General features: G+C 43.5%; 1 protein-coding gene across 1 annotated transcript in view; it reads right to left on the bottom strand.

Moving 5' to 3' along the window:
- Positions 1–330: 330 nt before the first annotated feature.
- Positions 331–12,458, bottom strand: part of LOC122805475 (microtubule-associated proteins 1A/1B light chain 3C-like) — a 92,356-nt gene continuing 80,228 nt past the window's right edge. Inside the window, exon 4 of the mRNA XM_044075660.1 lies at positions 331–1,292. Coding sequence (XP_043931595.1) covers positions 1,130–1,292 — 163 coding nt within the window. The 3' untranslated portion in view covers positions 331–1,129. The remainder of the gene's footprint in view (positions 1,293–12,458) is intronic.

Raw genomic sequence — 12,458 nt, 5'->3', positions numbered from 1 at the left:
GATGTTTAACAGAGGCCTCCATCTGTTAGAGTTGGCAGTAACTCAGCTGATACCAAAGATCCAATGGCACCTACTGAAAAGGGTAGGAGAAATTCCAATACTCTTGCCAAATTTCCCCTAGAAGTACAAATACCACCTCGGGAAGAGGATAGTAGCCTAGTGGGACTAACCCAAAGGATAATTACTGCAACTGTGACATCAACCCAATCCCAGGTAGGCCTGCAAGAGTTCAGCAATTTGTTATTTATGCAAGTACCACCACAATTGCTGCCATTACTACAGATGGCTACAGATTCCAGCTACTAATACAGTTAAAAAAAACAGAATCACTTTAAATACATTAAACTTTTATTTAATAAATTAAAATTTTTATAAAAAGACTACTTCAGACAATATACCTCGAGTTGAAGGTTTATGCAGCCAAACTCCAGTTTGTTGGGCAAGTAGTAACTTCTACAAGTTGCAACATAACTGTACCTCCAGTCGGTAGTCCTTTTAATGATCAGATTTGGTCAGGTTTTCCTTTGTGAACAAATATGCAACTGGGAAAGTAATGCATCTTTGGTCTAGAGAGATACCTTTAAGGCATACATGATGAATACTCAAATCAAGTTTTTCTAGTTGACTTTTATTAGCAAACACGGCTATATGTAGTCTTGCCTACTCCAGATGGACTTTAAGAGCATCACCTGACAAAGTAAACATTAGCAGGTTTGTTAAACCCACCAGAAAGATTCTAGCTGCTATGCATTAAAATTCCAAACGCTCAGTCTTTTCTTGATCAAATTTGCAAGAGGTACAGTAAAATTTTAACATACACCATTACACCACAAGTTGTGCCTCCTTTGGGCATCACATCAATGTTGCAAATCCCTGCACACACACAGCCCGCATGCAAAGTGCTACCAATGTCCCATGCTGAAGGGTGCAGAACTTAGTCTGTGAGCAAGGGTCTTCACTCTTAGGAAAGTCACTGATCCAGACACTTGATGGCAAATGGTAAACTCTGATACCAAAGTAATCCTGGTGGCAGTATGAATAGCAATAGCTGGACTTTAGACGCTGTAGTCTTTAGTGAACCTATAGTCCAACCTGAGCAAGTTGATACATGGGCACATTTCCATTTCTTTTAGGTACCGAACATTTCTTGTGAAGCGTAAGTCATGTAGAGGAAGCCATCTTCATCCTTGTTGTCAGCATACACTTCTGCCAAGGTCAGAGACATGCTGGCAAGACTCCTGTTGTTCACAAGCAGGTAGAATGCCTGTGTAGCATTAATGGACATGCGGTTCCTAAGAAACAAAAGAAGGGATCAAAAACATTTAGCAGTCATGAAAAGGGTAAATACAGCTGCCATTCTCAAACAGGCATAAACTAAATAAAAAAAAGTCTTTCACCAATACAGTCAGAGCAGCTGTGACTTGCAGAACCCAAAATGTTGTTAAGTATTACCCTTACCAGAGCACACTACAGCCACATTGAATTCTGTGTTTTTCCCCCCACACAAAAACATCCATATATGCTATTCTGGGTCCTTCTCTGTTAACAGAATCTATAGAAAGCAAAAGTAAAATTGTGTTCCTATGATCACAGTACAAAGAAAAAGCCATAAGAAACAAAAAGCAGAGCATTACAGAAAGTCATAGTAATTCAGATACAAACCAGAATATTCCAACTGATACAAAAGGGTTTTTGATACAGGAACATCAGGCTTACAAACTAAAGCAGAAAATGTAGAGTTTGGGGGGGGGGGGGACCCACACACACTGTTTGAAAGCCCTAACTGGGCAACATATTCAAAGTTCCTACTTAACTTTTCCAACATCCATTTAGGATGGGGAATTATTCTGAACAAGGCTTCCTCGTTTACAACACTACATACAAGTTCTGCATAACCATCTTCAGCATCAGAGGTAGAAAGCACAGTGGAGGACAGACCACAGCATTCTCTGCAGAAATGGCTAGGATTTACAGGGTGCAAAAAGTTATCCTTATGAAAGGAGTTTGCCCAAAGAGGAAAGGGTTTCAGTCAACCTTGTCATCACTCTAACCACCATAACCATATCCTAGCTTGGAAGACATCAAAGGCTAGGGAGCACTTATGCTAACAGTGTTGTATGGGTTCCGTTAACGGACGAGAAAAACAGTGGCTTGTTGTCTTTTCTTCCAACACAGCACTCTGTTGAAGTTCTTCAGAAAGGAGACAAGCTCACAGAATATCCACATCTCTGGAAGTCACTCCAGATGAGAGAATGTTTTCCTGCTGCAGCAGTGATATTTACTAATGTCACATTTTTTAAACTATGAAATGCACGTGGCATGTTACCTGGTTTTGGGAGTCCGAATTTACAGCCAAATGCAGTTTGATGAAGAACGCCTAAAATGTTCAAACACTCATTAGTACAGATAACAACCCTTATGACAGGAGTAATGAAAGAAAAAAAAAAAAGTGTAATCTGCCCGACTGGTACAGCTCACCTGAGGCAGATGACAGATGTGCTCTTTTAAAACAAACTGTCATAGGTGTAAATAGCACTGCACTCACAGAGTGCCAAGACAACTTCCTGGGCTCACCTTGCAGCATTTCAACAGCATGCTAAGGTGCTTCCTCACTAACAAAATTAGCCAAACTGATTCAGTTATTAATCAAAGGTGGTTGTCTGCCTTTCGGCTTTTCCCGGTAAGTTAATGTAGCCAATATTATTCGTTCTGCTTCTGACGCGAGATGCACAATAAAATGCAACATGCATTATCTTATGCCAACGTACTCAAGAGTGACAGATTTCATCTTTATGGTCAATCTAGGCCTTGGAGGTAGTAGGAATTCAAATTGTAGCTTGCTACAGATCGCCCACCATGTCCCAGGACCCCCATTCCACGTTTCTGGAAACACTGGGAAACAAACCTAACACCCTAATATTGGGTGATTTCAATTACCCAAACATTAACTGGGAGAACTACTCAAAAGTACCAACTCCCTTGCCCAACATTTCCTAGAATTTATAAACTCAAATGCCCTGGATCAACTGGTCAACACTCCCACCAGAGGTGACAACATATTGGACCTGGTCACCAACATGGGCGTCCGGTGTTCCACAATGGAGGTAAACCCCTCGCTGGTCAGATCTGACCATAAACAAATCACTTTGGATATCCACATTCCACCCCCACCTCCGGATAAGGAAACCATTGTGAAAAACTTTTCAAAAGCAAACTTCACGTTACTTAAGACAGAGGTGGAAAGTTTCAAAGCCCCCATGCTAAAGGATAACGCTGTCCAAGCTGCAAAATCCTTTACTAATGCATTCTACGGGCACCCACAAGAATGCATGGATCATGCTATCCCAAGCAAAGCAAAGACTCCCTCCTCCAAGAAAAGGAAACCAGTCTGGTGGACCCCTGCCATAAACAAGCTATACAACAGGAGGAGGAAACCAGTACAGAAGAGAGTAAAATCCCAAGAAGGGAAGACATCCCTGATCAGTATCAGCAAGAAACTACAATCCCTCATAAAATCATCCAAGGCAAGCTTCGAAAGAAAAATTGCCAAGGACTCCAAAGATAACATAGCTAAAGATTGCCTTGTGGTTAAGAATCTAAGTGGCAATGCTCAGATCTGCTCGGTGTTGGTGCAGAACGGCACAAAATACATTGAACTGACCAATAGTCAACATCCTGGCAGACTGGTTCAGTGCAAACTTCATCCCCAAAAGGGCCCATAACCATACCAGAAGAATGTAGAGCCCCTGAAATCACAGACACTCCGGTTAAAACAGCCCTCTCCAAAGCCAAAAACACAGCCTCAATGGGACCAGACAGTGTCCCAGGCTGCGTCCTACACTAGCTCAAAGACCAACTAATTCCTCACCTAAACACACTGTTCAAACTCAGCCTCTCCACAGGCTACGTACCAATAGTGGCGCACAGCAACGGTTATTCTGCTCCACAAAGGTGGAGCCACAACAGACCCCAGGAACTATTGCCCTATAAGCCTGACTAGCTTGATCTGCAAGGCTATGGAGCGCATCATCATGGAACTCATTAAGAGAGACATTGGGAACCTCCAAACACTGGTCTCTACCCAGTTCTGCTTTAAGGGCAGATCATGCCTCCTAAACCTGGTGGACTTGGGAGACTGTTACCAGGGCTATAGACTAGGGAAAGGTGGTACACAGCCTACCTAGACCTCGCAAAAGGCCTTCAGCACTATTCCCCATTCTGGTATTATAGACAAGCTCACCAGCCTGAACATAAACCCCTACGTCACAAGATGGGTTGCCAACTGGCTCAGACAGAACCCACATGGTGGGAACTAGGTTAGACTCTAAACAGGTTAGAAGTGGCGTTCCCCAGGGCTCAGTCCTAGGACCCCTCCTGTTCGGCATATACTTCAAGTTCGCAGACAACTGCAAACTAGGGGCTATAACATACTCTCCGGCTGACACAGACATCCTCCAAAAGGGTCTCACCGAGACAGATACCTGCTGTCAAAATCATGGACTCAAGCTAAATGCCAAGAAGTGCATAGTCATCCCCTTTGGAAAAAAAGTACCCACAAACTACCACACAGGTGGTAGTCCCCTAAATAAGGAAGACTTAATAAGGGATCTGGGGAGCGAAGTAGATCGTAATCTCTCCTTTGATAATCATATTGCCAAAGTGGTTAGAAAACCCTTCTATGTGGCCCACCTAATCCCAAAAAGGTTCGCATCCAGATAAAGAGGTAATTGTGCCCCTCTACTCATCACTCAGACCCATCATAAAAAGAGTAAAACGCCCCATTTGGGATGTACCTTACAAGACACCTGCAACAGCTGGAAAGACCACAGAAGTACCTCAACAAGAGGATCAATGGCCTCAAACGGATGCCCTATGCAGCTCGAATGAAGAAACTCCAGCTGTACTCTGCTGCATACCACCTACTCAGAGGTGATCTCTGCCTGACATACAAGGCCAAGTCCAACCCAGAATTGATGGACATGATCCACCTAAAGAAAAAGTACAGTTTTGTACCTACCATAAATGTAGATGTTCGAGGATCCACATTGCTGCAGTCCTAACAATTGGGTAGTCCGCTGTCCAGTCGGCCCGAATACCAAAGTATAAGGCTGACGTCGGTCAGGGCGCATTAGACTGACGTCAGTACGTCAGGGTACTAATGCGCATGACCGACGCCATATCCTCAGTCTTTTCTTGCCCCAGATGTCAGAAGACCCTAAAAAGACAAGGCCCAATATACCTGCACCAAAAATATGTACAATATATATATATAAAAATATCAGCATATAACCTCACCTACACAACCACCCCTAAACATAGAGGGGAAGGAGGGAGGGTAAATTGGACTGCAGCAATGTGGATCCTCGAACATCTACATTTATGGTAGGTACAAAACTGTACTATGTTCTTCGTTCCACATTGCTGCAGTCCTAACAATTGGGTAGAATCCCAAAGCAGAGGTAAGGGAGGCTGGCAAATCATAAAGAAGCAGGAGCTGACAACATGCCTTGCAAAATAGCTGTGGCAAAACCAGCCCTAGACTTAGAGTAGAGAGGAAGGTGATAATGCTTAGAGAAAGTATGCACTGAACTCCAAGTAGCTGCCTCCAAAATATCCTTAGTTGCCACACCCCTTAGAAATGCTGTTGAAGTGGCAGTAGCCCTAGTGGAATGAGGCCTAATCCCAGCTGGAATCTCCTTGCCATGATGGGAATAACAAAATGCAATGCAAAACCCAATCCACCTAGAAATAGTTTGTTTTGACACAGGCTTGCCCTGAACTCAAAGCAAAAGAAACAAACAACTGCTGAGACTGCCTAAAATCCTTAGTCCTGCTCAAATAATAACGCATTGCCTGTGCACATCTAAAGTGTGCAAAATCTTTTCCCCTTTATTTTGGGGGTCTGCATAAAAAGTAGGCAAATGAATAGTTTGGTTTAAAGCCACACTAGAAACCACCTTAGGCATAAAAGAAGGATTAGTACGTAATGATACCCTATCCTTACGGAAAATCAAAAAGGGCTCTACTGCCATAAGGGCCTGCAACTCAGACACCCTTCTTGCAGAAGTAATAGCCAACAGAAAAGCAGTCTTCCATGACAAGTATTTCAATTCAGCAGCAGCTGCAGGCTCAAAAGGTTGTAGAGTAAGTTTTTCCAACACAAAATTGAGATCCCAAGCAGGAGTAGGAGCTCTACGTGGGGGTCTTATATTCTTTGCCCCTCTAAGAAACTGCTTGAACAAAGGATGCAAAAACAATGGTGGGTCACAATCATAGTGAGCTGAAATTGCTGCAGCATGAATCTTAATGGAAGAGAAGGACAAACCTTTGTCCAATAACTCAGTAAGATATTGAAGAGCCACACTCAAATTAGGCTCAGAAATCTCCAAATTCTTTGCTGCACTCCAACATAAAAATCTCTTCCATTTTTCTGCGTACACTTTCCTTGTACTAGGTCTTCTAGCTTCCATAATCACATTTAAAACTTGTTGAGGAAGTCGAGACCTGCTGTGTTTCAATACAGAATATGCCAGGCTGTCAGATGAAGAGAGTGGAGCTTGACATTGAGCAGATGACCGTCCTTCTGAGATAACAGATGTGGAATCAAAGGTAAAGGCCATGGAGGCGTCCTTACCAGACTCCTTAGTAGTGGGTACCAGTGTTGCCGAGGCCAATCTGGAGCTATTAAAATCATCCTTGGCTTGTCTTGTCTGACCTTTAAGAGCACCTTTGGAAGAAGAGGCAGAGGTGGAAAGGCATACACATGAAGATTTTTCCAACTGAAAGAAAGAGCATCCACTTTCCAAGCTGTGTGATGAAACCCCTTTGTGCAAAACTTTGGCAGCTGGTGGTTTAGTGGAGAAGCGAACAGATCTATGTCTGGAGTTCCCCAGGACACTGTCAATTTCTGAAATACATGAAGATCCAGTTTCCACTCGTGGGGATCCATGATTTGTCTGCTTAACACATCTGCTAAGGAGTTCTGTGCTCGGCAGAAACCTTGCCTGAAGAGTTAGTTGCAAGCTGAGCGCAGTCTCCCATAAAATCATTGCTTGCCTGCATAGAGGATAAGAATGTGTTCCCCTTGTTTGTTGATGTACCACATGACAGTTGTGTTGTCTGTTAGAATCAACACCTGCCCTGGAAGAAGTAACTCCTTGAAAGCCATTAATGCAAACTGGACTGCTAACATCTCCTTCAAGTTGATATGTAGATGCTGTAGTCTGGCAGGCCACTTGTCTTTTATCCACTTTCCATTTAGATGAGCTCCCCAAGCAATGTCCGAGGCATCTGTCGTTAAAATCTGACTCGCCTCTGGCCGGGTCACAGAGAGTCCCTTGTTTAGGTGACATTCCTGAGCCCACCACAGAAATTCTTTTTGAAGGCAAGGTATTATTTGAATGACAGTGTCCAAATCCTGGCAGTGCTGTGTCCATACATTTTTGAGATACCATTGCAGCTTCCTCATATGCAGTTTGGCATTGGGAAGCACCAGAATACAAGATGCCATGAACCCTAATGCTTGAAGGACTGTCCTTGCAGTCAGCACGGACTGATGAGATAGTTGATGGAAGTAAAAGGATAGACTCTTTTGTTTGTCCGGGGTTAAAAGGCCATCTGGGCTGCTGTATTCAGTCTCACACCCAGAAAGCACATGTCTTGAGAGGGTACTAGACTGGACTTTATTTCGTTCACAGAATACCCTAGGCATCTTAGCACTGCTATAACATATTCCAGATGCTGTAGAAGGTCTTCCTTTTCTTGAGCCAGAATCAGGCAATCGTCCAAGTAAGGATAGATTTGAATTCCTTGTAGCCTGAAGTAAGCTATCACTGGAGCCAGAACCTTTGTGAATACTCTGGGCAGTAGATAAGCCAAAGGGCAATGCAGAGAACTGATAATGAAAATTTCCAGCTCGAATACGCAGATACTTCCTGCAACTTAGTCTTATAGGCACATGAAGGTAAGCTTCCTTGAGATCTAAAGTTACCATCCAGTGATCTTTGCCCAGCAGAGGTAAAAGCTGTTGTAACGTCAACATTTTGAACTTTGGAATGTCCAGATAAGTGTTGAGGATAGATAAATCCAAAATTGGTCTCCACGTGTTCCCCTTCTTTGGTACTAGGAACAGGCGAGAATAAAATCCTAGGCCCCTTTCTGATACAGGGACTGGCTGAATGGCCCCTATTTGGAGTAACAGAGAAATTTGCTTGTGAGCCTCTGTCGAGGAGGAACGTCTGGCATGCCTTTGAAAGGGGGCAATGTATGGAAATAAAACCTGTAACCGTGGTGAATGATATCCAACACCCATCTGTCTTGAGTAATTAAATCCCAATTTTCTTTGAAAAGAGACAGTCTTCCTCCCAAAGGAGCTGCCAGACGAGAATCTACTGGCAGCTGAAAAGGCAGGTCATTGGGTCTGTTTACGAAAGGACTGACCCCTGCCCTCACCAGAAGTCTGAGCAGGTGAACTCCCTGTTCTAGGCCTAAAAGAACCTTGAGCTCTGCCCCTACCACGTCTAGACCTACCCCTAGACTGGGAATCATAAGCAGGATATGTCCATCCCTTAGTAGGCCAATTTCTACTAAACTTCGGTGGCTGCACCTGCAAAAAATCTTTAACAGTTTGCATAGACTTAGCTTTGTCTTCCATTTTCTTTAAAACTGCTTCCACAGGTGAACCAAACAACACATCAGACTGTAAAGGAGCATCCAAAATCCTTGTCTTAACATGCTCAGCTAAATTCTGATCCCTCAACCAGGCATGCCTGCGAAGAACAGAACTAGTGGCAGCCACCCTCGAGGAGGCCTGTACAGCATCAAAACCACATTGCAAAGAATGCTTACCCACTTGTTCAGACACATGAACTAAATCTAGCAACTCTTTACACTCAATACCTTCCGCCAAAGCATCCACCTTAGATTTCAATTGTGAAAGGAGATAATTTTGAAATTTTAGCATGTGAAACTGACAATTCAATGCCCTCATGGCTAAAGTGGAAGAAGTATACACTTTCTTTCCCCATCTATCCAAAGCCCTTGCCTCTTTATCAGTGGGAACAGGGTTTTTAACAACAGAGGCCTTAACACCTTTAGGTCCCTGAGAAACAGTTTCCGGGTCTGCCCTAGGACTCTTAAAAAGATACTTATGAGCTTCAGGCACCCTATAGTACCTATCAGGTTTAACAGGAGCAGGAGGCAAAGAATCAGGATTCAGGGAAGCTTCTGCAAAAACATCTTCCACCACATTCAACACAGGAGGTATAGCCAAGGGCCTATGCTGGGGTAAAAACAAGAACTCCCTAAGCCTTTTCCTGGAATCAGAGTAATCCTGGCCTTCCCATTTAAAGTGTTCCCTCATGGAATGCAGAGTCTCTGAAAATGAGAAATCCTCAGGAGGAGAAGCTGTAGGAGTGGAATCATCCACATCAGAATCAGAATAAGGAGGATACTCTTGCAAATCTTCCGCAGAAGACTCAGAAGCCTCTGAACACTGTTCAAAACTCTCAAACTCAGGTTCCACCCTAGGCCTCTTATCAGGAGGGGGCATAGAACCTCTAATCATAGTAATTAAATCTTCTGCCATTTTAAGCATATGTTTCTTAGGCACAGAACCTGAAGTGCTAGGAGAAGCCCCCACTGAAGCCAAACTTGGCCTACCTCTCAAAGAAGTTTTGGAAACAGAAGGAGAGGCTCTAACTACCTTGGGAAGAGAGGGAAGAACAGTTACCTGAGAAGCCCCTTCAGCCTGGCCTACTTCCTGAGAAGGCACATCCTGTAACAGTAAAGTCTCTGCCTGAGACTCCAAAGAAACTCCTGGCAAAACCTCTGGCTCCACTGAGCCTTCTAAAGAACCAACGTCTGGGACTGCCGGTTCATCAACCCTAGGCTTTGCTGTTTTGTCCTTGCGCTTTTTGGACGAAGTGGGCGTCGGAGCATCCGACGGCATTTTATAATTACAACGCTTCCCAAACACTAACCTGGCACAGTCTAACCTTCTCTTAATAGTGCGTTTGTTAAATCTAGCACAAGAGCGGCATCCAACAACGTCGTGCTCAGGCCCTAAACAAGGTATACACAAGGTATGGTAATCCCTATGAGGTATCTGTTTCCCACAAGAAATACAGTTATTCACTTTTTCTGACATCCGGTTAAATACGGAGGCAAGAAAAAACCAAAATATTCCCCAACGGGGTACTTAGCCAACTTTGATTCGGTCTGAAACTCCGACTTCAGAAAATTTCAGAACGCCAACCTGCACTCGCAAAATTGCTTCTGCATCGGACCATGCGGCAAAAAAGACTGAGGATATGGCGTCGGTCATGCGCATTAGTACCCTGACGTACTGACGTCAGTCTAATGCGCCCTGACCGACGTCAGCCTTATACTTTGGTATTCGGGCCGACTGGACAGCGGACTACCCAATTGTTAGGACTGCAGCAATGTGGAACGAAGAACATCCATAACCCCTCGAGCCATACGCTCTAGGGATCTACTCTCACCACAACAATAAATAAAACGTCCTAGATTCATGTCCCAGAGACTTCCCATGCTTTGGAACAAGATTCCAATCTACATTAGGTAGAGTTCCTCACTAACACTCCAAGAAAAACCTTGACGTGTGGATGGGTACCCCAGGAATTACTTTAGTTTCCTGTGCCTCTGTCCAGCAGAGCCACTGATCTAAGGGGGCGGCGAAAGTAAACACATTCTGGCTAGGCTTATAAAATGTCTTCGGGCAGAGAGCCTAGTACCTACCTATGAACCTATGAGATGGACCAAAAGGCACAGCTCCCTCAAATACAGGTAGCTTTTTTAAAATGATCTTGGTACTGGAAGACTTAAAACTATACTCGTTAAAAGGCTCTGTGTAAATGATGGGGAAGGTCTGTATGTGCATTACTGTAGGCACACAGCCAAGGTGTTAACTTGGGGCCAAGCACTCAAGTTCACAATCTCAAAAGTTAATACATTTCTCATTGGAAAATAGATGTTCTCATTGGAAAATAGATGTTCTTAATGTGCTCAACTATGAAGTGCAGAATTTTTACGCATAACCGAACAAAGGCACAAAAGCACAACAAAAACAAATTCTAAAAGTGCAACAATGCGAAGGATTAACACTAAACCACCAATGCCAGAGACAATATGAAAATTAACTAAAACAGCACTGGTTCTTTAAACAAATATGCTTTAAAAGCACTTTAAAAAGGAAAACTACACAAAATAAATATTCTTTATTACAATAGTGCATCTCTTAAAATCACTTTCCAGGGATCTTGAAATGCAGTAATCCATTACAACTTAGCTGCCCTTTGATTTAATATAGGTATTAGAGAAACCGTCGTTTATATCCAGAAAGTGAGTAGAATCTAGCCTGAGCTGACAAAACAGCTCCTTGTATTCCAAAAACTACTGCAGTCTTAAAATATCACAGGTGTACCCAACCGAATAGTTACCTTTCATAAAGCAGTGTACCCAACAGAATGTTACCGTTGCTGGAGCAGCGTGAAAGCATGAGAAATTAAATTAAAGGATCACTGCTGTCAGAGCACATCATTTTATGCAGAAATGCTGCATCTACAACCAGGAATAAAGCAGGCACTATAGCTCAAGTGTGAGCTTCCCAACAAAACTTCTGTGGGCAATTTAGCTCCTTTAAACAAGGTGGTTCTTTGGACAAGGTAAAAATAATGTTTTTTGGCTTTTCACGGTTAGGAGTCGCCACAGCGGAATTCTGGGCTGCTAATGCTTGGCAGTGGATTTTGTTTTAGTGTCGAGTTGCCAGCCTGATGCCCAACCTTCAAAGAAGGCACATCCATTCATGTACGCACCTACCTGCATGTCTTTAAACGTCACTCGACCGCGGGGAGGACATGCAGTTTTAAATCCTCTACAAACAAGTTTGTATTTCCCATAAGCGCTGCTCTGGATGAGCATATCTATCCTTAGGAAAAGTACCAAGTCCAGCAGGCATTAGGACAGCTTGCATGTAAATCTTTCTAGGCCACCTCGGTACACACACACACACACACACACACACACACACACACACACACACACACACACACACACACACTACGTGCCACCTCCCTCCCCATCCCACAAACCTACCTCAGTGCTAACTCTCACTAGATCTGTTTTGGGATGTACAAGGTAATGAAATAGCTTGCACCTCCAGACGAACATGGACCATGGAGAGGTGGTTGGAGGATAGACCCACTTTTCCTGGATCCTCCTCAGTAGTGGCAAAACATTACCAAGTTAATATTCCAGAGTTCTCTCTCAGGATATTATGCCCTTTTTTCCCCCAGAGTGGCTCTAGCTGAAGACCTGGCTTTGCATTTCACCCCCACATTACTATGCTTTGCAATGTTGTGAAAAGACCAAGTACCTTATGCATAAGGTCATCCAGAACTACATTCTAGAAAATAATAAAAGTGCCCAAGAAGCAGCCA

This window comes from Protopterus annectens, chromosome 6.part1 (assembly GCF_019279795.1).
Source record: "Protopterus annectens isolate FY-2018-M chromosome 6.part1, PAN1.0, whole genome shotgun sequence".
NCBI classification, from domain to species: Eukaryota; Metazoa; Chordata; order Ceratodontiformes; family Protopteridae; genus Protopterus; species Protopterus annectens.
Note: the sequence above shows the minus strand (reverse complement) of the source record. Positions and strands in the feature narration are given on the sequence as shown.